The 26,873-nt window shown below is 35.7% G+C and overlaps 1 protein-coding gene across 1 annotated transcript in view; it reads right to left on the reverse strand.

Annotated features, from left to right (window-relative positions):
• bop1 (BOP1 ribosomal biogenesis factor) overlaps positions 1-26,873 on the reverse strand; it is a 163,349-nt gene that overhangs the window by 23,986 nt on the left and 112,490 nt on the right. Inside the window, exons 4-6 of the mRNA XM_039737398.1 lie at positions 7,994-8,148; positions 7,759-7,876; positions 5,721-5,822 (exon numbers count right to left, since the gene is read on the reverse strand). Of these exons, the coding sequence (XP_039593332.1) occupies positions 5,721-5,822; positions 7,759-7,876; positions 7,994-8,148 (375 nt within the window). The remainder of the gene's footprint in view (positions 1-5,720; positions 5,823-7,758; positions 7,877-7,993; positions 8,149-26,873) is intronic.

A 26,873-nucleotide genomic window follows, 5' to 3' on the forward strand; every position in this document is an offset into this window, starting at 1 on the left:
CTCTAAAATGTAGCTGAATCATATGAAAATACAGTAGAAAAGAATGAGAGACTTCTTTGTATTTGTGACAAATGCCCTGAGCTGAGCATGTGACTGAAAACAGATACCACATATAGTCATTAAACTTGCAACCAATTTGAGGGTGGAAATCTCAATTTCATCTGCAGTTAAGGCTCTTATTTCTACAAGCTTTTAGGGTTTAATGCCTCATTATTAGAAAATTGCACCTCCGCTTCCACTTTTTAAAGTATGTGGAAATGATTACGTCTAATACTGCACATTTGGTAACAGTTATGTAAAAATTGGTTAGAACATGAAAATTACATATTCTAAGCTTATCCTCATTCAATGTAGGCTCAGCCTTCATAATTTTAAAATTAAATCTAACACTAATGCTACTATGCTAATTGATTCTGACAGGGATGAAAGACACCCTGAGCCAAATGCACTAGTCACACATTCTTCATAATATAGAGATCATTTTAAAAGCTTTATTTTAGTTAGGATTTTAATTGGTACAACTGCATGAAATACAGAACAAAAATACAGTACTACAAAATTATGCTTCCCCAAGGTAAATTTAATAAGTTTTAAAATATTTTGGTACAAATGTCTAATGAACAAAGATGAAATTTAGAGATTTATTAAAAAACTAGACATAAAGCCCGCTACAATAACGGGTGCTATAACAGTAGTGCATAAACATTAGTATTTTATTAAATGGCAAGGGACCTTGACCTCATCCAGTGTCTTGTCTTAATTTTTTTTTTTGCCAAAACTATTTTTGCAAGAAGCCTAAATTAAAATAATAATAAAAATAAAATAGAAATGTATATGACAACACAGTAAGTATAATTAATATTGTCTTAGTGTAAACTTTGTAACAATCTGTAAGACACAATATCTGAAGAAGATATTTAGGTAAAATTTTAAATTTTTTTAACCTCATGAAATTTTTCTATATAATTTCATTATAGACAACATTTCTTGTAAATATTCTGTCCGAGTTTGGCAACAGTTTGCCTTGTTCAGGACCATCTACAACCTTGACAACAACATCTGGAAAACTTCAAACTCTTGATAAAGCAACATATAACTGACCGTGGCTGAACACTGGTTCTGGCAAGTAAATGCCAACTATTTCTAAGGTTTGCTCTTCTGAGTCTTTCTCTTTTAGCGTTTTTCTGATGGTCATTTCCTTTTTCTTCAATAGATCTATTTGCTCGTATTTTTCTTTGTCTTTCAGCCTTTCTTTTGCTGATGTTTACTAGTTGAGCTGACCGTTCTTCCAGGAGATGTTGCTTATATACAATTTGATTGTCTGTGTCTTTTGTCCTACTTGATGTGTTCTTTTTTTGGGTTGGCATGTTGTTAGTTGATATGTCCGGAATATTTTCTCTTACAGTAATACTGGCTTGTATGTGGCTGTAATATGCGTCACTGTATTGTGTGTCTTTAATTTTCTCTCACAGTAATACTGGTTTGTATTTCCGTAAAATGCCTGTAATTTTCTCTGACAGTAATACTGGCTTTGTTGTCCGTAATATGACTTTAATTTTCTGTCACAACATTGGGCAATCAGCAGAGTATCACCAGCAACTGATTGAATGTGTGGCGTGTAGCTGATAATTGTGCCCGTGGCGTCTCCCCAGCAAGTACTGTTTAGATCCCCAGCAAGTATTTTAATCTGTGCTGGCGTGCAGCTGATTATTGTATGTGTGGTGTCTCCCCAGCAACGGATTTCATGTGCTCGGCCGCGACTACCCAATCAGCACTCTCCCCAGCAATGTTGTCCTTTACTTCTCATCATGCGCAGCTGTGGCAAGGCCATTCACTGTGTGCCCAGCTTCCAGCATGTGTGCGTCCACGGTACTGTGCGAATGGACTGGGCACGGTGCAAGGAGTGGCCCGCGCACTTCACCAGAAGACACACACACACACGGACACCTGGATGCACACAGGGGTTTTATTAAAAAGGATACAAGTGGTTTCATTTTATATGTAACTTACTCTAAACTTTATATTACAGTGTATTTTTTAAGTGGAGAAAACAATCTTGTGCCCTCATAAAACATGAGTATTTTGGACTTCATTAGAGGGATGCAACACCTTTTTCCATTAAAAATGTTGTAATTTGGGATTTTGATAATTGTGGATAAAAATTCATTTCCAGGATCCAGTGATTAACTGGCACAAGATCCTATGACGTGCGTGGCCAGTGTATATGGTTTACATAATTTTCATGCTCTTTCAGCTGTTAATTCATTAACTACACATGCCCTGTTAATATGGACAATACCACACTGGAGGAATACACTAACCTCTGAATGGAAATGTTTTGCTGCAGGATAAATGTGTTCACTCAATATTATGTTTCATTTATTTCTAAACTTGCATTTTAAGAGTAAAGAATGCTCTAGGTATTGTCAGAAAATGTAAAAACCATATTACTATTATTACTAGAATCATTTACTGTGCTAAACAAGCACTGTCTGCTTGTTAAAACCAAGGTGATGGGTGACTCATCTGACAAGATGACCTGTTCTGTCTTTGTAGATCCTTTGCTTAGGTTCTTTGTATTTCTTTACTAAGAAATTTGGCATTACAAAATGAAATTAAAGGTAAATATTTCACAATACCTGTGAGATTCCTAACAGAATGTCCTTCATGAAACTTCTTGCTCTCACCTTAGAATGACACTTGCAATGAAATAATCCAGAACTGCTTGTCAATTTTTCTTTGTAAAACGAGCCAAAGGATGGAATATGCATTCAAAAAAATAAGTGCACTGGTACCTTGATGATGTCTTTCCCTCAAAACTGTATGCTACGACTCCCTTAGACACTCCTCCTGTGAGGTTTCAGTGAGCTGAGCAAACATAACTACTAAAGAGTCTGCCAAATGTATATGCCAATGTCACTGAGATCGTTTCCTTGAGCAATCACAGCCAGGCACATAAAAAGCTCTTTGGAAGTGGGTAAGCAAGAATTTGTTTGGTCCCGTAGAGATGCATCTCAGAGAACAGGGTACTTATGGTCATTTTCGTTAAGAGAGTTTAGGCCCTTGAAAGCAGAGGGCTGTACTTTAATCTGCCGTGATTAATTCCCACTGCTGAACCTTCTTCTTCCATGACCGGGGTATTGCCGCAATAACTAAGTAAATGAGCAAGGCTCTCTATGGGCCCCCATACAACACTGCCTCTGTATTCCCTTGGTGTTTGCCCAAATCAAAGTAAAAATAATGAAAAACTGGACTTACCCAGCTTTTATATATTGATGTTAAAGTGGACAGAATATCAATCATTTACTCCTGTAACCTAAGTTTTGTAAAAACAACCACTTTCAATAGAATATGTAGCCATCATTTATTCAAAGCATTTTGTCACTCACTTATAAAAGCTTGCACAAAAAGTGACTGCTTTCTTATATGTTCAAATGGGCCTTCATGCTGTGCTACACAGTTTTACTACATATGCAACCATTCCCATATAATGCATATATTTCACTGTGAATGTTTAAACATTATGGAAAATATTGGTGCAGAGGAAATGCCAGTTTTGTTTAATCTTTAACAGCAATGGCAAAAATTGACATTCAAGGATTCAGTTTTCTATATCTTCCAAAAAACATTACAATGAAAGTCTTCAGATAATTCTTTAAAGAATAAGTGCTGCCTACTGCCAATGACATCATATTTTTCAAAGTCGATGCACTTATATTGTAACTGACCTGCTCAGTCAGTGTTTTTTTTGTTTTTTCCAGTTCAGTTTTCTGTGAAGACACTGCCATATTGTCCAGTAACCGGAGTGTTGCTATGGTTTGTGAGGAAAGATAGTACACCCCTTGAAAAATTCTTTTTTTTTTAAACTTTTAGCAAGATTTTATCTTCATTTAAACAGGATCTTTAGATAATGGTATTCAAATTAAAGAACAAAAACAATGAAAATTAGATTTTGCAATAATGTATTCAACAAAAAATGTAAAACTATGCCACTGTCATCTGTAGAAAAGGTAAGTAGACCCTTGGCTACAACAGCTGGTATTGGCAGAAACAACCACAAGTACAGTAGATGTTTCCCACAAGTGTCCACCAGTCTCTGACGTCAACTGGGTGAAGTTTTCCACATTTTTCCATGCATAATTCTTTCAGCTGTGCATTGTTTCAGAGGTGTCTTGTATGCACAACCTATTTCAAAATCCTACACTTTATAACATGATGGAATTCAGATCTGGACTTTGACTTGGCCATTCCAGAATCCGCTATTTATTTCTTTTCAAACATTTCTTATTGAATTTACTGTTTAAGATTACTGTCATGTTGAAAGTATAATTTCAATTGAGCTTCAACCAACTGAGAGAATGTCTCACACTACCCTCAAGCACCCACTGGTAAAATTAACCCTTCATAGTCGATTCCATGAGTGTGAGATTCCCAGTCCCCGATGCAGTAAAGTAGCTCCAAACCATACAAATTCCATGACCACACTTTACAGTTGGTATCTGGTTCTTCTGGTCAACTGCTGCCTTTGGTTTTTTGCTAAAATATATTCTGGTATTGTGGCCAAATAACTATCTTGTCTTGCCTGTTCAGAGCACACTGTTCCAGAAGCCCCTGTGGGTGCCCTAGTGTTCATGGACAAACTTTAGTGTTGCCCATTCTTGACAGCAAAGATTTCCTCCTGGCACACCTGCATATTTAATTTTTTAAGACTCTTTCTAATGGTAGACTCATTAAATTTGACATCAATACTGTCAAGAGCTACCTGTAGGTCCTTTGATTAAATTCTTGGCTATTTAGATACTTCTTTCAGTATCTTGCATTCTGCTTTTGGGAGTAACTCACTGGGGTGGTCTAGGCTGGACAAATGGGCAGCTGTCTGAAGTCTCCTCAACTTGTGGCTCATTTACCAGACTCATAGGTATCTATAACCTTCTTTTTAAAGACCACAGTGGGCTCTTTCTATCTGGGCATGCTGATAATATACGATTTAACAGCAAAGAGCAAACCAAACTAAATGTCTGAAGTTTAAGTAAATCTCATTCCCTGAAGATCCTCTCTACTCAATTCTAGTTTTAGGCATTTAAGACAGTGTTACATGCAGGGGTGTGCTTACTTCCTTGCACAATCTGTATACATGTGTATACAAAATTATACAATTGACCACAAAACGTAAATTTGTTGTGATGTTTGGTAATCTCTGTCTCTCTATATATCTCTATATCTATATATATCTATATATATATCTATATATATATATCTATATATACACACTGTACTGTTTAAATGAAGATCAAACCTTGATATGGCCACAAGTTAAAAAAGAAGAAAAAATAAACAATTAATGTGGTGTAATTACTTTTCCCATGACTACATACTGTCACCTGATTGGTTAAGCTTGTTTGGAAGCTCCAAATCCCAAAAGAAAAAAAAAAATCAGGCTAAGTGCAGTTCTTCATTTTAGGTTATAGAATTGTAGGTGTGGGGAAGGAGCACATTACTGTTTATTAAGTGAGTACTATTCCTTTATTTAAAAAAAAAAAAAAATCTATTTTTTTTGCTAATGATGTTTGACAGCACTATGGTAGATATCCAGTACAATATGCTGTTTGATGGCGAGGAAGACTATACAACCTGAAAAATTGTGTGACTGTGTCATTCAAATGAAAACAAGTTAGGTTTAGCGAAAGAAATACAAATACTTGAAGTATAAAAGACATTACCTTTTCTTTTTCAATGAGTGAAGGAATAAAGCTGCGTTTATCTTCAGGGCGGTTAGTTACTGGGTGGATCATAGTTTCATGAGTAAAGAAATCAACTGCTGACTGAAAAGGGGAAAGAAAAACAAACAAAAAAAAAACAAAACACAAAAGCAATATAGCATTACTTAACATGCCTATATAAAACATTGATCTTTATACAGAAACAGAAGGAAATATTCTTGAAATGTATAGTTCACAATTCCACTAGACCTCTTGCTTTTGCTTGACACCTGTTTGCAAAATGTATGCCAGTAATAAGGACTATAAAAAAAACGGAGGAAAGAATGGTCAAAATATCAAACTCAACACCAAAAATACCAGAACTTAAAGGATAAGTTCTGTATTTTACATATCAAAGTTATTTCTTCATGGCATATATGCATTTGTTATGTGAACTATGTTCTAAAGTTAAGTGTTTCTATAAGTTCTCAAAAATACACAGCCACTCCTGGCATTCCATTGATGGAACCTTATGGGGCATGAGACGCCTGGAAAACAAACTTACCAAATATGTCAATTTTTCAAGCCAAGAAAACTGCTGAACACTGAGCTGCGGCTTGAAATCACACACACACACACACACACACACACACATTTTAAAGTAGCGTATACTTGTCATTTTCTAAAAAAAAGAGACATTATGAAATTAAGCTATTTTTAAAAAAGACAAGTTGTGCGGGCTAGCTCAGTGCTATCTTATTCTGCAACAACCTTTCACCACACCCCCTGGGCATGGAAAGACAAAACCACAGTAAATTATTCATGCCAAACGCTTGGTATTGTGTTGATTAACTTCCATATTTATGTTGGAATTCTTTCTACGAAGTTCACTGCTGTCACACAAACTAATAAAAAATGAATTCTTACCTTGAGAGAAACAGCACAAAGAATATGCAATAAAAGGATTACTTTCAGATTCCTTTTGTTACCACAAACGTGTCAGAAACAAAGAAGGCACGCATTTTTTACTGAAACTTTTGCTCCTTCTAAGAAGATGCATTCAGTAAAACGTTGAGCTTTTATTTTCCGGTGGTTCTTCATGCCCCATAAGGTTCCACATAAAACGTCAGGATGGAATATATATATTTTTTTTAATTTATTGAAAAAGCTTAACTTTAAAACATACATGTTTGTGAAGAAATAACTGACTTTAAAAATACCGAACATTTCCTTTAAACAAAGATAAAACTACAGCCAGTTCAGCAGCCATCAAGAGCAAGTTCAATTTGCAAAAACAACATCTTTCATTCTTCCCTTAACATTTTCTTGTGCTCAGTGTGAAATGGAACAAAAGTGTTATACAAGACTATAGAAAGTTGTAGGATCACAGGGCTAAATGTACGTTTGGGACAAGTGAACACTTTCTGCTTGTTAAAGCATTCAGATATACACAAACAAAAGGCAATTCTTTCTTTACCTTTCAATAACTTATTGTACACCTCTCTCAAGCAACACTACAATGTTTACATTATGTGACTGGCTATTGTAGCTAACAAATTAGCAACTACTGAGCATTGAATGAGGGAGGAGACAAGCCTTCAATTCAAAATTCACCTTCAATCACACTTGAGTGCACTTCACTGCTGTGCATAAGATTATTTTCCAGTAGCAGTTTAAATAAAAAATATTTTATCTAAAATACATATATGTGATGTGATTGATTAATGCTTAAAAGGATATATAAAACTGATGCCAAAAGGACAAGCTCATCCATATAGCATACCACCTTATTCAATTTGATTCACAACTAGTATAACTAACTGTAAAATATCTGCTTTTAAAGTAATGTAGAAAGTAATTGCAAAAGATAACTTAAAGGTTGTCAGAAGTTAAATTTTTTATTGATAATGCATTATAACAAAGCATTTAAGTTTAAACTGCAATTACACTTTGGATTAAGTGATTACTTGTATTTAACAAATCCTGATATTTCCAACACAGCATCAGAAAGAACTGTGTATCAAAGTTGGAAACCTAAAATAAATATTATAACTTGTACCTCATATTGATTGAAGTTAACATCTCCAAATTGCCCTTTCTGTAGGCGATGCACCAACTGGACTTGTTCATCAGTTAGTTTAATATCACTGCCAGTCACTTTATCATGAACTGTGCGCCTGTGAGTAGTAAGGGGGAAAAACAAGTTTTAAATTTTACTGAATAAAATTTAACATGTTAGAAACATCATCTGGATCAAAATCATTATTAAAGAAAAACATGGTGAAAAAGCATACCAATAATCAGGGTTTTCCATTTTGTCTAAAAACTCATCCAATTCATCCTTGTTTCGGATTGGCTTGAAAATCTTTTTTCCGTTCAAATCGTATCCAATATGGGGATAATCTTTGTACCATTCCATAGGTATATTTCCAACTGTATTCCGAATATCCTAAAAGTGATAATAAAAAAAAAACGATATTATTAAAATATTCAAATACCTGCCATGTGCTTTCATTGAGTTAGTCACATTTTAGTAGTGGTACTGATTTTTGAATACAACATTGGCTTTAAAACCCTCAAATTTACTGTTCACTAATTTGTTTTTAGCATTCAACATGAATATCTGGCTAATGTAGAGTTTTGCAAACACCAACTCTATCGTGTTATTTTAAGACACTATGCAGGACTAGTCATTTATTGATAATTGTAGATTACCTACTGGTAAAAATCATTAAAGTTTCAGGCTGGTTTCAATTCTCTGGTTAACAGGTAACTAAATTTGCTCTTTATGAGTTAGTGTGAGGATGTCCTATGATATGGGTGTTAGGAGGCAACACAACTAACTAGTGCATTCCTGTGCAATTCTCTTCTTTACAACAAGCTGATTTGGGGGCAAGCATATATTTTTGCTCCAAATTTTTGTTCAGTAAATTTATTTTTGATTTCCTCAAAAACTAACACACTAATACACCTATTAATAGTCAGTGAATGTGGCATTAGGCATTATTGACATTTTAGTTCATCCTTGCTATTTCTCACAATAAACAGAATTAACCAATAATAAGTAAACATGAGCCAAAAAGCTCAACACACTCTAATCACATGTTTTGTGCATTTATGTGGTGATAAAGGATTAGTTCTTTGTGTATGTAATAAAATCAAGGATTCTCTCATTTAAGCAAGTGAATGCATAAAATACATTGCTAAGCAGTTTAACATTATGGGTCTACCCAGGACCTATGGGTTAGCTTATAAAAAAACAGTTTAACAATCTCCGTTAATTGCAAAAAGGCTCACTGTGAGTTGCTTACATTACACAGACAAACATGTGTCCCGAGATGGGCAAGCAGATGCAGACTGACTAGTTCCCCATTTTTAAAAAATAGGAAAGGAATTGCCCATTAAATCATGATTGATACATCACTACCACTAACCCTTTAAACTTGACAAGAGTCAGTCATACTATTGTTTTGGTAGAAAAAGTGTACGGATGTGGTCTGGCACAACAATTTTCGTTCTCCTTCTTTGTTACTGAGATACTTGTATGATATCCTAATTAGCGTAAAAGGTCAATGCAAGTAATTTTAAAAAGATGTCAATGTGTATATTTCACGGTGTTTATTGTGTTTGTGTTTTGTATCATGTTTTTTTATATTGCATATACTTTAATATTTTAACTATACTATATTTATAGTAATGCATAGTGCTCTGGGCCTTCAAGAAAAAGTACACTCCAGAATAAGCTGAACTAATATGGACTACAGAAATAACAAATTTAAAGGTCTGTAAATATTGGGTACAAAATTAAAAGCAAAGGAAGATTTATAAAACTTTTTCTTTAATGTAATTAACAGAATAAAACAACTATGGACACTGGCAATAAAAACATTAAACAGCAAACTACAGTATAAATTATGAGTTTAATGTCACAGCAAATATCTAATTCAGCAAGTGTATTTATCTGCACTGTTCCACCTTAAAAGGAAAAATAAATAAGAAACTGACAGCACCTGCAAGTGATCTCAATGAAACACCTCTCAGCATTTCCAATTGATGGCACACTATCCACTTTGTCACGCTTAATCTTATTTCACTACCTTCACCACCCAGGAGTCTACAGAAATATCTACTGATCAAATGACTAGGTCATCCTTTTTGGTTGTCTGAAAGCCGAAGCTTTTACACTAATCTGTTATCAGACCGTCATACGTAATTTTCTAAAGGCATGGTCCAAGACAGGCTTAAAAACAAAAAGCATATGAATAACTAGGTTAACATGATCTAAAAACAGACTTCAGACAACTTCACTCCAGAAGAAATATAAAAACAAAAAGCATATGAACAACTAGGTTAACATGATCTAAAAGCAGACTTCAGACAACTTCACTCCAGAAGAAATAACTCATAATTATATTTTTCATTACTCTAGCTATTGCACTGAAAAAACTGAGGTATTTAACTGAGTGGTATTTAATTAAGTGGTATTTAACATAGTTTTCATAGTAAACGTGCCTGCACTGTATACCTAAGTTTATGAATGAAAAGAATTTCCAGTTAAAAAAAACACTGCCTTGACATATACCGTGTTACCTATATGACATAAAACGTGACCCCCACATTTGCCTTTCACCTTGTGAACAGTGAGCACACATGGAAGCTCCATACTGCTTCTTAAGGATACACCTGATCAACCTTTGTGAGTCAAAGGGTCACAAAGTAATTGCTACTGAACAAAACCCCAGGGCCTGACTTCAAGATATCCGTTACAGACAAGGTTTGCCTTAAGTTTGTTAGAACTATTATGGGGTGTAAAATTTACAAAAACTTCCTTGTCTGGTCATTCTAGTTAGACCAATATTCCACTGGTAAATCTACCTTGTGTGCATTTCAAAATAGATGAAGTATGAAAAGCTGGGTAGATAATATGGGTTTGGTTGTCTTGTTCTGTCCACCTTTAATGTTTTGACACCTTGACCCTAATCAGGAAAAGAAGATTAAGAGTGAGTGGGTAAGAGCTTTGACATGTGTCCCAGGCATAAAAATAAACAGGTCAGTTTATATTCTAGAATCTCAAAATATCTTGCTGTCTTACAAATTACATAGACATTAGTAGACTTCCATTTGCCACCAGACAAAGCTATGTCAATATGATATACGGTATATGACAGAAACTCAACAAAAATCATTCGTTATCATATTGTTTACACATGACTCCTATAATATAAGTCAGTAAGTAAATTACTCACTGAACTGTGATAAATGGGTTTTAGAAATACTTATAAATTAAAAGTAATTTGGCTCAGTTTGAAATTTTATAACGTATAAACAATTTTCATTATGAGACACAATAACTAAGATCACACGAAAAGAGAACAAAAATTAACTTTGGGAGTTAAGAAAAATCAGAATTTGAATTAGGTCTGAACAAAAATAGGAGTTCGATAAAGCATATAAAATGAATAAAAACTGGCAAAGAGTTTACATAACATTTTATATATTTAGGAAAATTAAAGTTAGAATACAAAGTAGGCCCTGAAGTTTACTGTACATCCACTAATGTTAAATACAGAAAGATCTTCAACATATTTTGACGCACAATCTTTGAAAACTATTCCGCTGAAAGTTATCTGGTTTCTTTTGCTTCACACACACACACACACAAATAACACCAAAGTGCATCAATATTTTTAATTTCAAAACCTTGTTCAGTGTTGAAACTCTTGCACTAAAAATCTATGCAGAACTTTCTGTACTTTCCTGTTTTATAAATGTGCTGTCCTAGGTACTCTGGGGCTCAATTCTGTCTGGCTTCTCTCGTTTCCCTTCCATGAGTGTGCTGACTGATCCCCAGGCATCTCAAATGGATCAGTCTCACTTCTTAACCAAGCCTTTGTTATAATCAGACAGGTAGGGCAAGCTTAAGTCCGTGAATGACCATGAATGAAATCATCTACGCTAATTTGAAATTTCCTGTCTGGAAACCTAAGCCCCTGTAAAATATTTAATGTGTTCTCTGCTGAAATTACTGTGAAATTCATCCTAGAAATGTAAGACATTCAAGTTTTTTATAAAAATGTCAAAGTACAGCATTTTTTTTTTAATGTAAAATATTTTCTTATCAGACAGCATTTAACATTGCCACAGTTTTTTGCAATCAATAGATTAAAACCGGATTATATTAATCTCAATGTACTGTGATTTATAGGTGTTCTTACAGGTACAATGTAGAATGTTATTTATATTGTATGTTTTTTACCTACTATATTTTTGGCTGTATAAAACATACGGTATGTAGAAACCATCATTTGTCATCTTCAATCTACCTATTCTAGCTTTGAATCCAGAAATTTGTTATAGAGCAAACTTTAAGAAAATAAATCAGGCAGATTCTAAAATTCACTGATTCACACAGAACTTTCAGGGGTGATGGGCACATTCATGCTCAACCTGCTCATGACATGTACTACATTGTTGTCATGAATCAGACTCTAGGTGTTGTCTCATAGGCACTGAAATTGTTTGAAAATACTGTAGACAAATACATGCAAGTCAAACTTGCAGAATGGAAACAAACCAGAGTTTGCTAGAGCAAACTAGGACTGACCACCACCCTCTGCAATTGGATCCTGGATTTCTTGACAGAGAGGCCCAGTCAGTTCAGATGGGCTGCAACACTTGCAGCATCGTCACACTGAGCGCCACAGGGCTGCATGCTTAGTCCACTGCTCTTCATCCTGTTGGCTCACGACTGCACAGCCACTCACAACACCAACCACATCATCAAGTTGGCAGATGATACGGCGCTGTTGGGACTGATAAGCAGGGAAGATGAAACAGCATACAGAGATGAGGTGGAACGGCTGTCTGCATGGTGTAAAGACAACAATCTATCTCTCAATGTCGACAAGACAAAAGAAATAATCATGGACTTCAGAAAATCACATCCTGCCCACATCCCACTAAGTTTAGATGTGGAGAACTGAGGAGCTTACATGGACGCATAACACCTCATCACTAACCAAGAAAACCCAGCAAAGACTTCACTTCCTAAGGTGGATGAAGTGAGCAAGTCTTCCCCCTTCCATCCTCACCATGTTCTACAGAGGCACCATTGAGTGTTCTGACCAGCTGCATCACTGTCTGGTATGGCAACTGCAACATATCCAACCACAAGCGCCTGCAAATGATTGTGAAGACAGCAGAGAACATTATTGGGGTGCCTCTCCCTTCACTACAGGACAGACCTGACAAATACAGTGTCCGCAAGGCCTAAAGCATTGTGCAGGACCCCTTACACCCCTCACATGGACTTTTCACACTTCTGCCATCCAAGAGAAGATACTGCAACATCAAAGCCAGATCTGCCAGGCTTCAGGATAGTTTTTACTCCCAGGCTGCCAGACTCCTTAACACCATGCTGCCCCCTGGGATCTTCCACACTGCCTCAATCACCTCTAAAAACAGAACTTTTATACATTCAAGGTACTTTCCTGCAAAGACTAGTGTGGATGTAGAAAAGAACTGAAAATCTCACACTGACCTTTAAGTATTTTGAAACTCTTGATATCCTTCTGCTATGAAAAATTCTGACCTGTTATTGTTTACACATGTCTTAAACAACTTTTATCATACACTGATAATTTCTGTATTAAATGGTTCCCCAGATTCCCCCAGGGCAGCATAGGACATGGAGTCCGTTTCTTCAGCCCTGATTGATGCTGTGGGTGCTGCCAGGGGGAGCTCATCAAGAACCTGGGGACTATTACCGTGATGCTAACCCCGGAAGTACTTCGGAGTCACGAGGACGGAAACCCGCAGTACTTCCGGGATACTTGAAGAAGGCGTTTGACCCGGTGAAGGAATACTTCTGGGTCATGGACTTTAAAAGGACTGTGGGAAACCCAGCAGATTGAGCCAGAGTTGGGTGGTAAAGTGACAGAGCTGCTGGGCGGAGAGGGGGATTATTGATTATTGTTTATTATTATTGATTGGAGAATTGTGGAGTGTGCGGTGTTTGTGCACTTTATTGAAGAAATTATTAAAGAATTATTCTTGGTGCTTTGAAACGTGTGTCCCGGACGTCTGTCTGGTGCATTCAACGAAGCAACAGCACCTCTAGCGTCCACTATATATCTATAAAATTCTTTTCGCGTTTGAAACGGAAATGACATATGACCACAGAACATATTATAATGCACTTGCGCACTTGCGTTTGAAACGGAAATTACTTATGACCACAACAGTCAGGTTACACACAGAAAGTGAGACAGAAGCAGATCAAGAGAAAAGGCTTGCTGAACAACGTATACGCCTTCTACCTGAACCGTTGTGGTCTCTTATTTCTGGCACAAATCCATATTCAACTCATTCTCTACAGAACATTAGGAAATACAATTCGTGTTTTCAGATGACATCGTTTGGCACCACGGCTGCTACCAAGGAGTCTGGCTTTATGCCGACATTTAAAATGCGGGGGCAAATCTATCATAGAATTGGGTCATTAAAGCTGTTGCTTCGTGAGAGCCACAAATTTTTCCCTTCCACTCAGTTAGCGACGCCACTGACACATTAAAGCAACTTTTTAAACAACTTTACCATTAAACTGCATAATAGTGAAACTAATAAATAATAACAATAAAATAAATAACAGTATTATTACTGATAGTAGCACTATTACTTCAAGATTTCAAGCCCAGGTGAATTACACAGTATTCACCAAATTAAATTAAAATAAAACAAGTGCAATTTAGTGATGACATCATTACCAACTGAACCATCATTTAGGCAAACAGCATTACTATGGACCTTGCTTTAAGCTATATACATAAATAATAAAACTGAAACTTGCATTTATAATGGCATTTGTGGTATAGCCCTACAGAATCGTATTAGGTCCATGGTGAAGAAAAAAAAAAATACGGACACTGGGAGAAAAAAAAAACAAACTGTATGTCGAGAATATAATCGATATGTTGACTTTATTCTCAACATTTCCACTTTAATATTGACGCTTATGTCGACATTAAAGTTGACATTTCCACTTTATTCTCGCCGTTTATGTTGAGATTAAAGTCGACATTTCCACTCATAGTTTATATTAAAATTAAACTAGAATGTCGTAAACTAAACTTCATCCTAAAATCAATGTTTATTTTACTAGATTTTCATGAAAATTATATCAAGTATTTTTCTTAGTATTCTAAATGTTCAGAGGGCAGGAATAGCATGAAGTGAATGTATTTTGTGCAGCAATCGCTGCCTGCGCCTCCTCAGTACAAGAGGAAGTCAGTTTAAGAAGCACGTACCGATTTAACCTGGCTCAGGGAACACTTAACACAAAGCATTTAATGTGCTATATAACTTATGACGGGGTTTGAGAAAATGTCCATCCATCCATTATCCAACCCGCTGAATCCGAACACAGGGTCATGGGGGTCTGCTGGAGCCAATCCAAGCCAACACAGGGCACAAGGAAGGAACTAATCCCGGGCAGGGTGCCAACCCACCGCAGGACACACACAAACACACCTACACACCAAGCACACACTAGGGCCAATTTAGAATCACCAATCCACATAACCTGCATGTCTTTGGACTGTGGGAGGAAACCAGAGTGCCCGGAGGAAACCCGCGCAGACACGGGGAGAACATGCAAAATCCACGCAGGGACGACCTGGGAAGCGAACCCTAACTGCGAGGCAGCAGCGCTACCACTGCGCCACCGTGCCGCCCTTTGAGAAAATATAGTAAATTAAATATTAATTTTTACGATGAAGTTTAGTTTACAATGTTCTACTTTAATGACAAATTACGAGAATAAAGGCAACATGTCAACTTAAATTTGACATAAACAGCGAGAATAAAGTAGAAATGTCAACTTTATTCTTGTCATAAGCGTCGAGATTAAAGTGGAAATGTCGAGAATGAAGTCAACATGTCATCACACTTTTACACAGTACTCAGGTACATTAAATTGTATTGAAAACAAATAAAACAAGTACAACTTGGCTTGCAGTATTATCCAGTAGTATAGAAACAGTATTTACACATTTGAACATAATGGTCCACATCCGACCTTTTAAAGCCAAAGTATCTCCAGGCAACGGAGGTGACTCCTTTATTTTGGCAAAAGTTCTTTTGTGTCATCACGTTCAACTTTATCTTCAGCTACAGCTTCAGTTTCAGAATGTTCTCTGTTCACTATCATCGTGCAATACCTACACTACCACTACCTATTTAGTGGTGTAGTAGTGAAAAAGAGCAACCGTGCAACACCTCTGTGATTAGCGGTGTAGAAGTGAAAAAGGTCCCCACTTAAACAGTTTCCTGCTGCACCTCGTTTAGGCAATTTAAACCGGTGTTGCGGTATAAGAAAAATCTGTATCATAACAAAAATAAAAAATGGTTTTCGGTATGAACCAATATACCGCCAGGCACTAGTTTTAAGGAGAAGGACAGCAGTAAGACAAACTGGTTGTGCCCAGATTCAACAACGCATTTGTGCACCTACATGTGCAATACATAAAGATATGTATTTATTTAAAATTATATATATATATATATATATATATATATATATATATATATATATATATATATATATATATATATATATATATATATATATATATATATATATATATATATATATATATATATATAGTCAGGGATGCCAGGGGGCAACGACCTGGTGAGGACTCCTTGAGGGACCGGAGGAGGGTCTACATGCGCCCTGGATCATGTGGGGGCCACCATCCTGGTTGCTTTGGGGGCCACGGGCACAGAGCTTTGAAGCTCCACCCTGTGGGGGCCTGTGGTCACCGCCAGGGGGCGTACCCGTGCCTTGGGAGCCCTGGACCTCAGCACTTCCGCCATACCAGGAAGTGCTGGGGGGAAGAAGAGCAGGGACACCCGGAGTGCTTCCGGGGATGCAGCCGGCACTTCCGCCACTCAGGGGCGTGTCGGCGGGTGATTGCCGGAACCCACCTGGAGCACATCCAGGTGATAATAAAAGGGGCCACCTCCCTTCATTCGGGGCGAGAGTCGGGAGTGGAGTGGACTGAGCTAGAGAAGAGCGAAGGAGGCGATCTGAAGAAGGCATTGTGTGGCCAGGGGCCTCATGTATAAACGGTGCGTACGCACAGAAATGTTACGTAAGAACTTTTCCACGTTCAAATCGCGATGTATAAAACCTACACTTGGCGTAAAGCCACGCACTTTTCCACGGTACCTCATGCCTTGTCGTACGCAAGTTCTCCGCTCGGTTTTGCAAACTGGCGGCACCCAGCGTCAAAGCAATGGTACTGTTCTTGTGTGATTACTCATTATTTTCATGGCGCGGCTTTATAAATACACAGAAACTAACCGCATATTGTTTATTAGTGTAATGCATCTGATTGTAATTAACTTGTAACAATATAATGGTCCAGGGAACAGCCATAGTATTCCAAATGCCATAACTGCTTTAGCATTGTTACTCTCACTTCTCCTCCTTCTTCTTCTTCTTTCAGCTCCTCCCGTTAGGAGTTGCCACAGTGGATCATCTTTTTCCATATTTCTCTCACTGCACCACTCGGAGTATTTATATCACTGTATCTGAGTGTGAATCACAGCAGCAGCTGATCGGAAAGAGAATTATCGGTATACAGCTTTAAGGACACGCTGTCTCAGCCACGCAAAAACGTTTTAAAGCCTTTCCTGTACGGACCTCGCGGTTCAAAACAGTTTAATCCCAAGAACTTTAAATGCAGCCAATCAAGTGCTCCTTGTAGAACTGTTTGTACTTATAAGTACAATCACCCCACTGTAAACTTGCACTATAGTTATAATATTGCACAACCTGAGCCACTTTATAAAGCGCGTATTTACATATGATGACGATATCATTTTTAAGGTGAAATGCAGCAAAATATGTTTGTTAAATTATACAGATAAAACTTTAACTTCATTTAAATAATCTATATTCTTCACTGGGAGTGTCTTTAAGGATAGAATAATTAAACATGTACTACGAAGATATTTCAATGTTCTTTAAGCGTTTTGAAGAATCGGCTAAGCTTACAGATGGCTTAACGTCTATTACAGAGCTGATTGTATGGCGATCGGTTACTTGGGAAAGAAAAGCACTGACTGCAGTGACGGCTACGCCAATATATATTGAATATAAAACAGAAAGATAAATAACAACACAGCTAAAAGCAGCGACAAATTTCGCAAAAGTTAAATGCTTGTGTCATGAGCACGAGGCGGCTAGTGTCTGCAACATACGTGGCCATCCACCGTGCATGACACTGGCGGCGAAGGAGCCACCGATTCTTCCTCTGCCCAGTGCCACCACAAGCTTAGAGCCGCCCTGAGTACTGCTGCAATAAATTATTTCATTAAAGTGAAACACATGTTTAATAACGTGCTTTAACTCCTATCATCATGAAAATGACATCACGTATACATCTCAGTATTTTAGTTATTCAGAGAGCTGTAATATCACGAATGTAATGGACTCTGTGTCCAGTTGGAGGAAGAGAGCTGGTTTAAGAAGCAAGTAGTGATTCACACACATAGAGCACATAGAAAATCAAATACAAAACAAAGCATTTAACGTGCTACTTTAATTACGATGTGATTTTAGAAACTGGTTAATTAAACAATTTTAAGATGAATTTTATGATGTTCTACTTTAATGACAAAATAAACTACGTGATTAAAGTGGAAATGTCGAGATTGAAGTGGACATTTCGTGCTTTTTCCCACCGTGTGCCTTTTTTTTCTCTGTACCCTAATAAGCTTTCATATGACACTCAGACAGTGGGCTTACAACTCGGCTTTCCACGGCGACTTTGATATGTGACTTCTTTTTTATTTCCAGCACTGTGCGATTTTGTGGATGTGAGCTTTCATGTTTCTCCAACACGCTATGCCACTCGATCAACTTCCTTTTGTTGATTATACCACGGCTTATTTGAACAAATAGTATGTTTTTCCTTTGCCTCCACTTGGTATTCGCTGAAATTCTTATGTTTCCCCCCATGCTTTTCCCATTGTCTTTTCACAGAAGGCTGCGCTTAAGGGCGATTTATATTGATTTGCATATTAGGCGTAATTCTGGGAGGATTTGGGCGTTACATAATCGCGCGTGCATGGCGTTAGTTTTCACGCTGATCGGGATTTATGTAGCGGAAGAACGTGGAAGTTGGAGTACGCACAGATTCCTGCATCTGGATTTTTCTGTGCGTAAGCACATTTCGGCTTTTGTGCTTACGCCATTTTATAGTGCGAGTTCTACGCACGGCGTTATACATGAGGCCCCAGGACTTTTGGGTAACTGGTGGTTTGGTGGCGGTGCACTTAACATTTAGGTGGCAATTTTGTTATCTGAAGGCGTACTGTAATTTAGTTTGTGTATTTATCTATCACATTTGCAATACATATTTTATAAGCACTCGTAAACAGAAAAAATAACTATGAAAAGCTTCTAAAATTATTATTTTTAAACAAAATTCTCTATTCAAAAGGTTAGAATAGATTAATTAAAAATGAACCTTGTAAATGTCTTCAAAAATGAATTGGCATCTTAAATAATACTATAAAAATATTCACTGTTGCTGTCAATCACAATGCAATGACAATAATATGCGTGACTGACTTCATTTATTGGAAGTCAGTTGCTTAGGTTCGTGACTCAGGTTTATTTGGGGAAAAAACAAAACTGATGAAACTTCTGAGAAGTAAAACTGGAACATACGTAGTTTGACAGTGCTCCTCTAAAGTGGTGGCAATAATTTTATAGAGAACAAGAATAATAATTAGAAAAAAGAAAACTATTTTACTCAGAAATGTAACAAAATATTTGGTTAAAAAGTCTTACTTACTGACAGAAGGCAAATAAAATAAGCACATAAAATTTAGAAATAAAGGAGTTAATATGCAATGCAGACTTTATTAAACTGTTATGATCCCTAACTTTGCATAAACCATCCAGTCACAAAATTTTTCACAAAATAGAATGGAATAATTAAATCGGGATTCTTTCTTTAAAAGTGTTAATCGGTTCCGCTTTATTACCATTTCAGAAGAAATGTTGTAAAAATAAGTTGGTGTACTGTCAGAATAGCTGCGGTTGGCAAATAAATTCTCGAGGCCGTCTTTCAGACAAGCTTGTGGCTCACTTTTTCCATTCCTCAGCACTCACTGACCTACTCGATTGCTAAATTCTTTGGCAGACACAGTACAGCAAAGGATTGCAGCATGGAATTTAAGAAGAGAGTGACTTCATCTTTTATTTCAAAAAGCAGTCTAATTCTTAAATTAAGCATCTGTCTGTAATACACACATTTTCACAAATTAGGGACTGTACTTTTAAATCAACTGTTATTGTTTATCAGTGTATGTACTTCATATCTAAATTCAGAGCTCAACTGGTTAGTATTTTCTGTCTTGAAAAAGTAAAGATTTACCAATGAGTAGCAATGATACTTGCAAAAAAGAGGGTTCAAGCCGATATACTGTACATGCATGTATTTCTAAACTGAAGTGCCAAGAAAATCAAGGACTTGACATAAAATTACAGTTTAGAATAGAAGAAAATGAAAAATACACAAAAAGCTAGATTTTATGGGTGCAAATTCTCTACAGTCAACATGGAAATAATGTTTACTGTTTATGCTTCAAAAAGCAGGTTTCAGCCCCTTCAGCAGGTGTTATGTGCTACTGAACGTGTTACTTTCTGTATATCATTTAACATCATCACCATACTCATACTCTACTATTTAGACTAATGCACGACTTTTCATGGTACTTTCTCTTTTTTATTCATCATCTTATTTATAACCGAGTTAAATCATATAGTGAGGGCATTGCCTGTGTAGATTTTGGAAGATTTCACCTTTTGTCAATGTTGCATTTTATTACAATATTCTGGTTTTCCTCTCATATCAAGGTGATGTTATTTGCAAATTTAAATTGGCCCAATATAAGTTAGGTTATATTGTGATTGTGCTACTTATCAAGGTTAGATAATCAAGCAATATACAATATCACTGAATGTGCATCCAGGCTCCATCCAGTAGCTGCAACTTTAGAATATTCAGTATGAAGTGTCTGAATCTATGCCACTATAATTCATTAAATGAGAAGGAAAAAACATTTTAAACAGTTAAAGCTTGCTATTAAATGAAACTCTTCATACTCTTAAAAAAAAAAACAAATAAATGAATATATAATAATAATAATAATGATAGTATGCAGTAGCATGATTTATTATACCATACTGTTTATACTGGTCTCCCTGCCTCAAAAAAAGGACTATTTTTCTTCATACCTTAAGCCTTTTACTCTGCAGTCATATTTGGTTAAAATACTTAATAGTAATACCCTTCATTTTTCAAATGGCTCTAAAAAATATGAACATAGGGTACTATGCACCTGTACCTGTATCCAGAGTCTGACGTTTACTTCACTTATACTGCATTAATAAAGCAATGATTAAAAGAAACTTTGAGGTATTCTTGGGGAATAGGAACAATAAAGTGTTTATATACTGTATGTTTAGCACACTTATCCAGTTATATCGAGTGAGCTTTTATATATATTAACATACTGTATATGGCAATAATAGCACAAATCGTCACGTTTTATTCTCTAAGAGGGCAGGCTTTAAAACAATGTATGATAAATACCGATTAAGAAGTGTCATCAAGAATTAAAGCAATTCTGATGTTTTTCTGTTAATGTTTTAGGAATTCAGCTGGTGACATCATCACTGGCTTCTTTCTATGCATTACTGTGATTATGATGCCACATATTTGCACACATGTATGTTCATATGACATCATGATTGCTGACTTTAAAAGACTTAAGACATACGTCTTTTAGTATATTGTTCCCTTTTTTGTAAGCAATGATGTATTTGACAAAGGTGGAAGGGTGGCTGGGTGGTGAGGTATTATTTAAGTTTGCCTAAATATTTATGGTTGGAATATGTATTATTGCACATAACCTCTGTCAGGAAGCTATAATTTCAAAGTAATGCCAAAATATTCTAGAGGTGAATATCAATCTCACAGCATAAGCCTGAATCTAAGCAGAAAATTGCCCAATAAGCATGAATGGGGTTCCATACATTCCAGCAATTTCAAAATAATACATTACAAGAAAAAAAAGAAAAAAAAAAAAGTCTTGTTTTGAAAGTCAAAATCCAGGTCTCAACTAAGACTAATGTTTTGCTAGGACATAAAGTGGACTGTTCTTGAAAGGCAGCCTAAAAATCTAAACCAGGTAGATTCATAATTAAATAACAATTTTAAAAAATAGATGTCAGAGACTGGGCAGCTACTGAGGTGTTGGTTTGCTCTTACCACTAAAGTACCTATATGTACTTTATTTTATATATATTGCTGCATACATGCACATGGGAGGCAGTCGATAGGCTTAACCAAAGAGAATAATGAACCGAAAAGGGGGTGGACGATAAGCACTAATGGTTCTTCTTTTTCCTCCGTAGAAAGCTCAGCAGAAAAGTCCTCCTGATATCCTCACTCCAGCCACCAGTACTGACCTAATTTCCGGACCCCGGAGATAACCTCACTTCCATTTCCTACCCCAAAAGCACACACTCTTGCCATCCCTCTATAAAGCCGACATACTGAAGATACAATTCAATTTTTTGTTGTGGACTCTATTGTGTAGTCTACTGAGAATAATCGTGGTGTTGTTTATTTACTTGACTAATCATTCAAGTATATGGGGTGGCTTCCCCAAACCTTTTTTTATTAAATAAAAAAAAAAAATCTACACACACACACACACACACACACAAATAGTGTGCCACAGTGAAACAAGTCATAAAGTATAAATCATTGGTTCAGACGACTACCTCAATAGGTCAGCTTTATCTGACTGAGGAATAATTGCATATGTGTACAATTGTATAACAATTTAACAGTTCTTTCTATTAAAAATTCTATAAAAATAAAGGTAATTATTTGATTTACATCTGATCGATAGTAACATATGACTTAAAGGAACAGTAAATTTCTTACCGATTACCCATCTCAATACAGTTTGGAAGCCAAGACTTACAGAACATAAACAACACAGACAAAACGTGAAGCCATGGGCAATTTATTTGCTCAATGCCGTGACACAGCCTGGCAACTAGATCAAAAAACACTAGGCAAAACTAGTGATGCATTTAGCCACAGAATGATAGAGTTGAGTGCAGAGTTCTCCAGAGATCTAGCTCTTTTCTAAATGTGTAATGTGCCATTTCACCTTAAAGATGTACTTAATTATAAAAAATTAATTTTGTAAACTAACTTAATTTTACTTACAAACATTCAGGAAAAATGTAATATGGAAGTTTAAATTAAAACAAAACAAAACAAAACTACTAATGGACTAACAGTACATTTTATGCCAAAGAATCAATACCGTCGTGAAGATATTGTTGAGTAGTAATGATTTTTACAGTGATGGGTTGAATGTCGGCATCCTATCTCCTCAACCAATATATGTTTGCAACTACATAATTAAATCATTTTCAAACCATTAAAGAGGAAATCAAAGAAGTAGAAAGCAGAAAAGGTGAAAATGTGTGTAGGGCACTGGGGCATTAATTTACTTGTCTAACATCCCTGATTTTCAGCAACATATCACCTGCTCATAGCCCGTTTTAACACTTTGTCAGGAAATAGTTTATTCCCTTTCAAATACTACCTCCCTCCAATCAACCCTGTGACCTCAAATCATCAGGGTGCTCCTGTCTGGAAGTTGATTTTGGATAAAACTCACATTCCTTGGATCTCAGCATTCCCAGAACATGGATAGGTTGGAAGGAAAAGGCTTCTTGAAAATAGTTTCCCTAAAAATATCCGGAATACATGCAGAGCCCAAGGGTAGAGACAACAGCTCTGGGACAACTAATTGCTCCTTGACAACTTATTATTATTTTTTTAAAATGACTTTTAAAAGTCATCAGTTTTAGTAGTTGAAAAAACCCTGGTGGGTTTGAGTGTTCAAGTAGCAAAAACGCAGCAACCATAACTTTTATCTATGCCAAAAACACTTCTTTCATACACATTGCTCAGTCATGTTGAACAAGAAGCTATTTTTAATTAAACAACAGGTTTATTGTATTAATCTGGATTCCTTTGGGCTGACTATTCTTTAATATTGGAGATACAGTGTAAAGATTGATTTTTTATTTTGCTGCTTTGTGTAACATTTGACTTAGTAAAGACTTGAAAGCCCAAAACTAAGCGCTTCTGTGACCCCCAGTGTTAGTAATGTAAGGGAAATGTTTACTTCATAATAGTGCAAAGAAACACAATGAAATCCAAGAGCCCACTCTCCATCATTGCCATCTGTGGGTGCATTAGAGCAGCTTCACTGAACTGAATAATTTTTGTTATAATCAATTTGAGTAAGCTGGTAGGAGTAGAGAGGCACCGATCGATCAGCTGCCAATCTAAATCAGATGATTTTCACTGAAAAAGACCAATCTGTGTTTGGTAAATTGGCTGACCAAAGAAAAAAAAACGATCATTTCAGCCCCTGCTTTTCAAGGCTTTATGGTAGTTTAGTTGTAATGCTCTTATACGCAGTTATTATGGTAATTGAGCCTGTATGTCTTTTTTTTTCTTTGCAGCAAACTTCCTGTAGAGTAAACAAAACAAGTCAAGGTTTGTTTTACCAGAGAGTGAGATATAACTGGAATATTAGCATTTACGTATGTTAAAGAACTGATGTAATGGAACTGGAGAACTTGTCCTGTCCAATTAGACAAACGGTAAGAAATGCTGAAAAATGAAAACAAAGACAAATTTGAAATTGCTGCTTGGCTAACAAAAGTCTTGTTAGCCAAACAGCAAAATGTGTCTTTTACTTATAAACCAATTAGGCATGTTAGTCTTGTGTCTTCTTCAGAATTATGAAGGTCTAGCTGATACACTGAAAAAAATATAGATATATGAAATGCATATAAAAGTATACTTTGGCAATTAAAAAAAAATCTATAGTGCAATGAACTCACTATTTCTCTTAATATATATTTATTAAAAGAAATCGTGAAAATTGTTTCAGATAGGTGCAGTACTACAGTACAGAAAAAATAATATGACAGCTTGTAATTATGAGAAGCATTTTATTATCCTTTATGCCTTATGGATAAATAATTCTGTACATATTTTATTAGGATGTATTTTAAGGAAATTCTGCTTATTTTAGCATTTTTATGGCCAACAGGCAATAAGCCGAGAGAATTTAATTTTGTTAATAATAAATGAACAGTTAATACATGTAGTCTACATAAAAATACACTTTAATATAGGATATAAGGCTTCTATACGTCCAGTTATACAGGAGCTTAGTGAAAAAAGTTTTACAAAGGGGTGGATTGGGGGAATTATAGTATATAGTATGAGAATAAAATAGATAGGATTAAAAAAATGCAGGATTTTCTACTGAAATAATCAGAACTTTTACATTTCAGTTATCTTAAAATGTACACAAGGTCAATTGGAGATCTCTGAAAATGAATCTGAAATATCCTGAAATTCACCTAAGGTATCTCAAAATGTTTTATAAATATCTGTAAATACAAAGGAAATCATTTTGAGACATCTTAAATTTAAGCTTTATGCATTATGCATTTTAGGGTTTTTAAAGTTCACTTTAAGATGCCTCTAAATGATAATTCACTTCATAATGTCACTTGCAACACAACAAGCTGGGAAGACCAGGCCATCATGTCCTCACCAACAATCTCAAGCTCATTACACTGAACTCAGGAACCTCATTTTAGCAATAATGAATACTTATGATCACTTTCTTGTAGCCACTATTCAGAGCTTAAGTGAGGATGGAGATAGGAACTTGTTAATAAATTGAAACATTTTGCAAATTAACTTTTGCAAATTTTGTTTATTAATCCTTTTAATACTATATTATTATCTTAAAAAAATATTTAAATTCTCTAATAACCTTAATCTAAATTCACACTCACTGCAGCTTATGCAAGAATACAATTTAAAATCAATTATTAAACTTTACATTATCCATCAATTTGTTGAAGGTGTAACAGACTACAAAAGCATTTCAATGTGTCATGCATACAGTACCTCATATTTCTTACATTGCTACAGCCAAACATTTTGAAGCACACACTACAGATTATATAACCTTGTAAGTGTGCTTTGAAGGCACTAAAGCACACTTAACAGGCAGCACAGGTTATGGAGAGATAAACACTTGTAAAAATCTGACCAAGGATCAACTTAAAGTCTATACAATGATACTAAATTAAAAGTTGTGCTGAAAAAACACATTTTGAAAAAACACTGATGTTTACTAAACATACCGACTCTTTGTTACTACTCTAGTTAGCCATCCCAAGATTTTGTTTCAGGTACAGCTAAAACTATAACTACAGTGGTCATAACTAGGTAGGCTGACTCTTTACAAGGCTTCAAACTCCAACTGAAAGTTGAATTTATAACTTACTGTTTAAAGAAAAGCAGGACAAAAGTTCACAACATAGTGAGCCAAAATCATTGAAACAAAACAAAAGATTGAAATATATCAAAAACAGCACAGTAAGAGTCACTGAGAAAAAAACAGTAAAATCTACAATGCACTAATGCAGTGCAGAGAGCACTTATAGATCCCTACTACTGTATAGTTTTTCTCTTGGCAGACTACTTGTGGTATCAGTAAAGCTGGTTCAAACTGCAACAGCTTCCTTCAAAAAACAATAAAACACAGTATCAGTAACAGGAATAATCACAAAAACAAGAACTCTCCAAAACTTGAAACAGTTAGTGGAAAACCACAAACTTTATAAACAATTTTCTTTTCCATGACTGAAAGAACACTTTAAAGTTTAATTGATGGGAGGGGATTTTTATTTAACTAAGTTTTTATCATACTTGCAAGCTGAATTGCACAAACTGTGAAATTTTTTACTAGATTGCAATAAAAAATAAAGATATCAACTACTTATAAATACATGTATAAAGGAAAAACAAATTAACACAAATTTAAACAAACATATTACTGTAATATTCACTCTAAATTCATACTAAAGTTTCCGCCTTTCATTGTTTAGGCAACAGTTTACTGGTACATTGCAACAGCAAAAAATCTTAAACACCACCTTGTGAAATTTGTAACATTTCTTGC

This window comes from Polypterus senegalus, chromosome 15, assembly GCF_016835505.1.
Source record: "Polypterus senegalus isolate Bchr_013 chromosome 15, ASM1683550v1, whole genome shotgun sequence".
NCBI lineage: Eukaryota > Metazoa > Chordata > Cladistia > Polypteriformes > Polypteridae > Polypterus > Polypterus senegalus.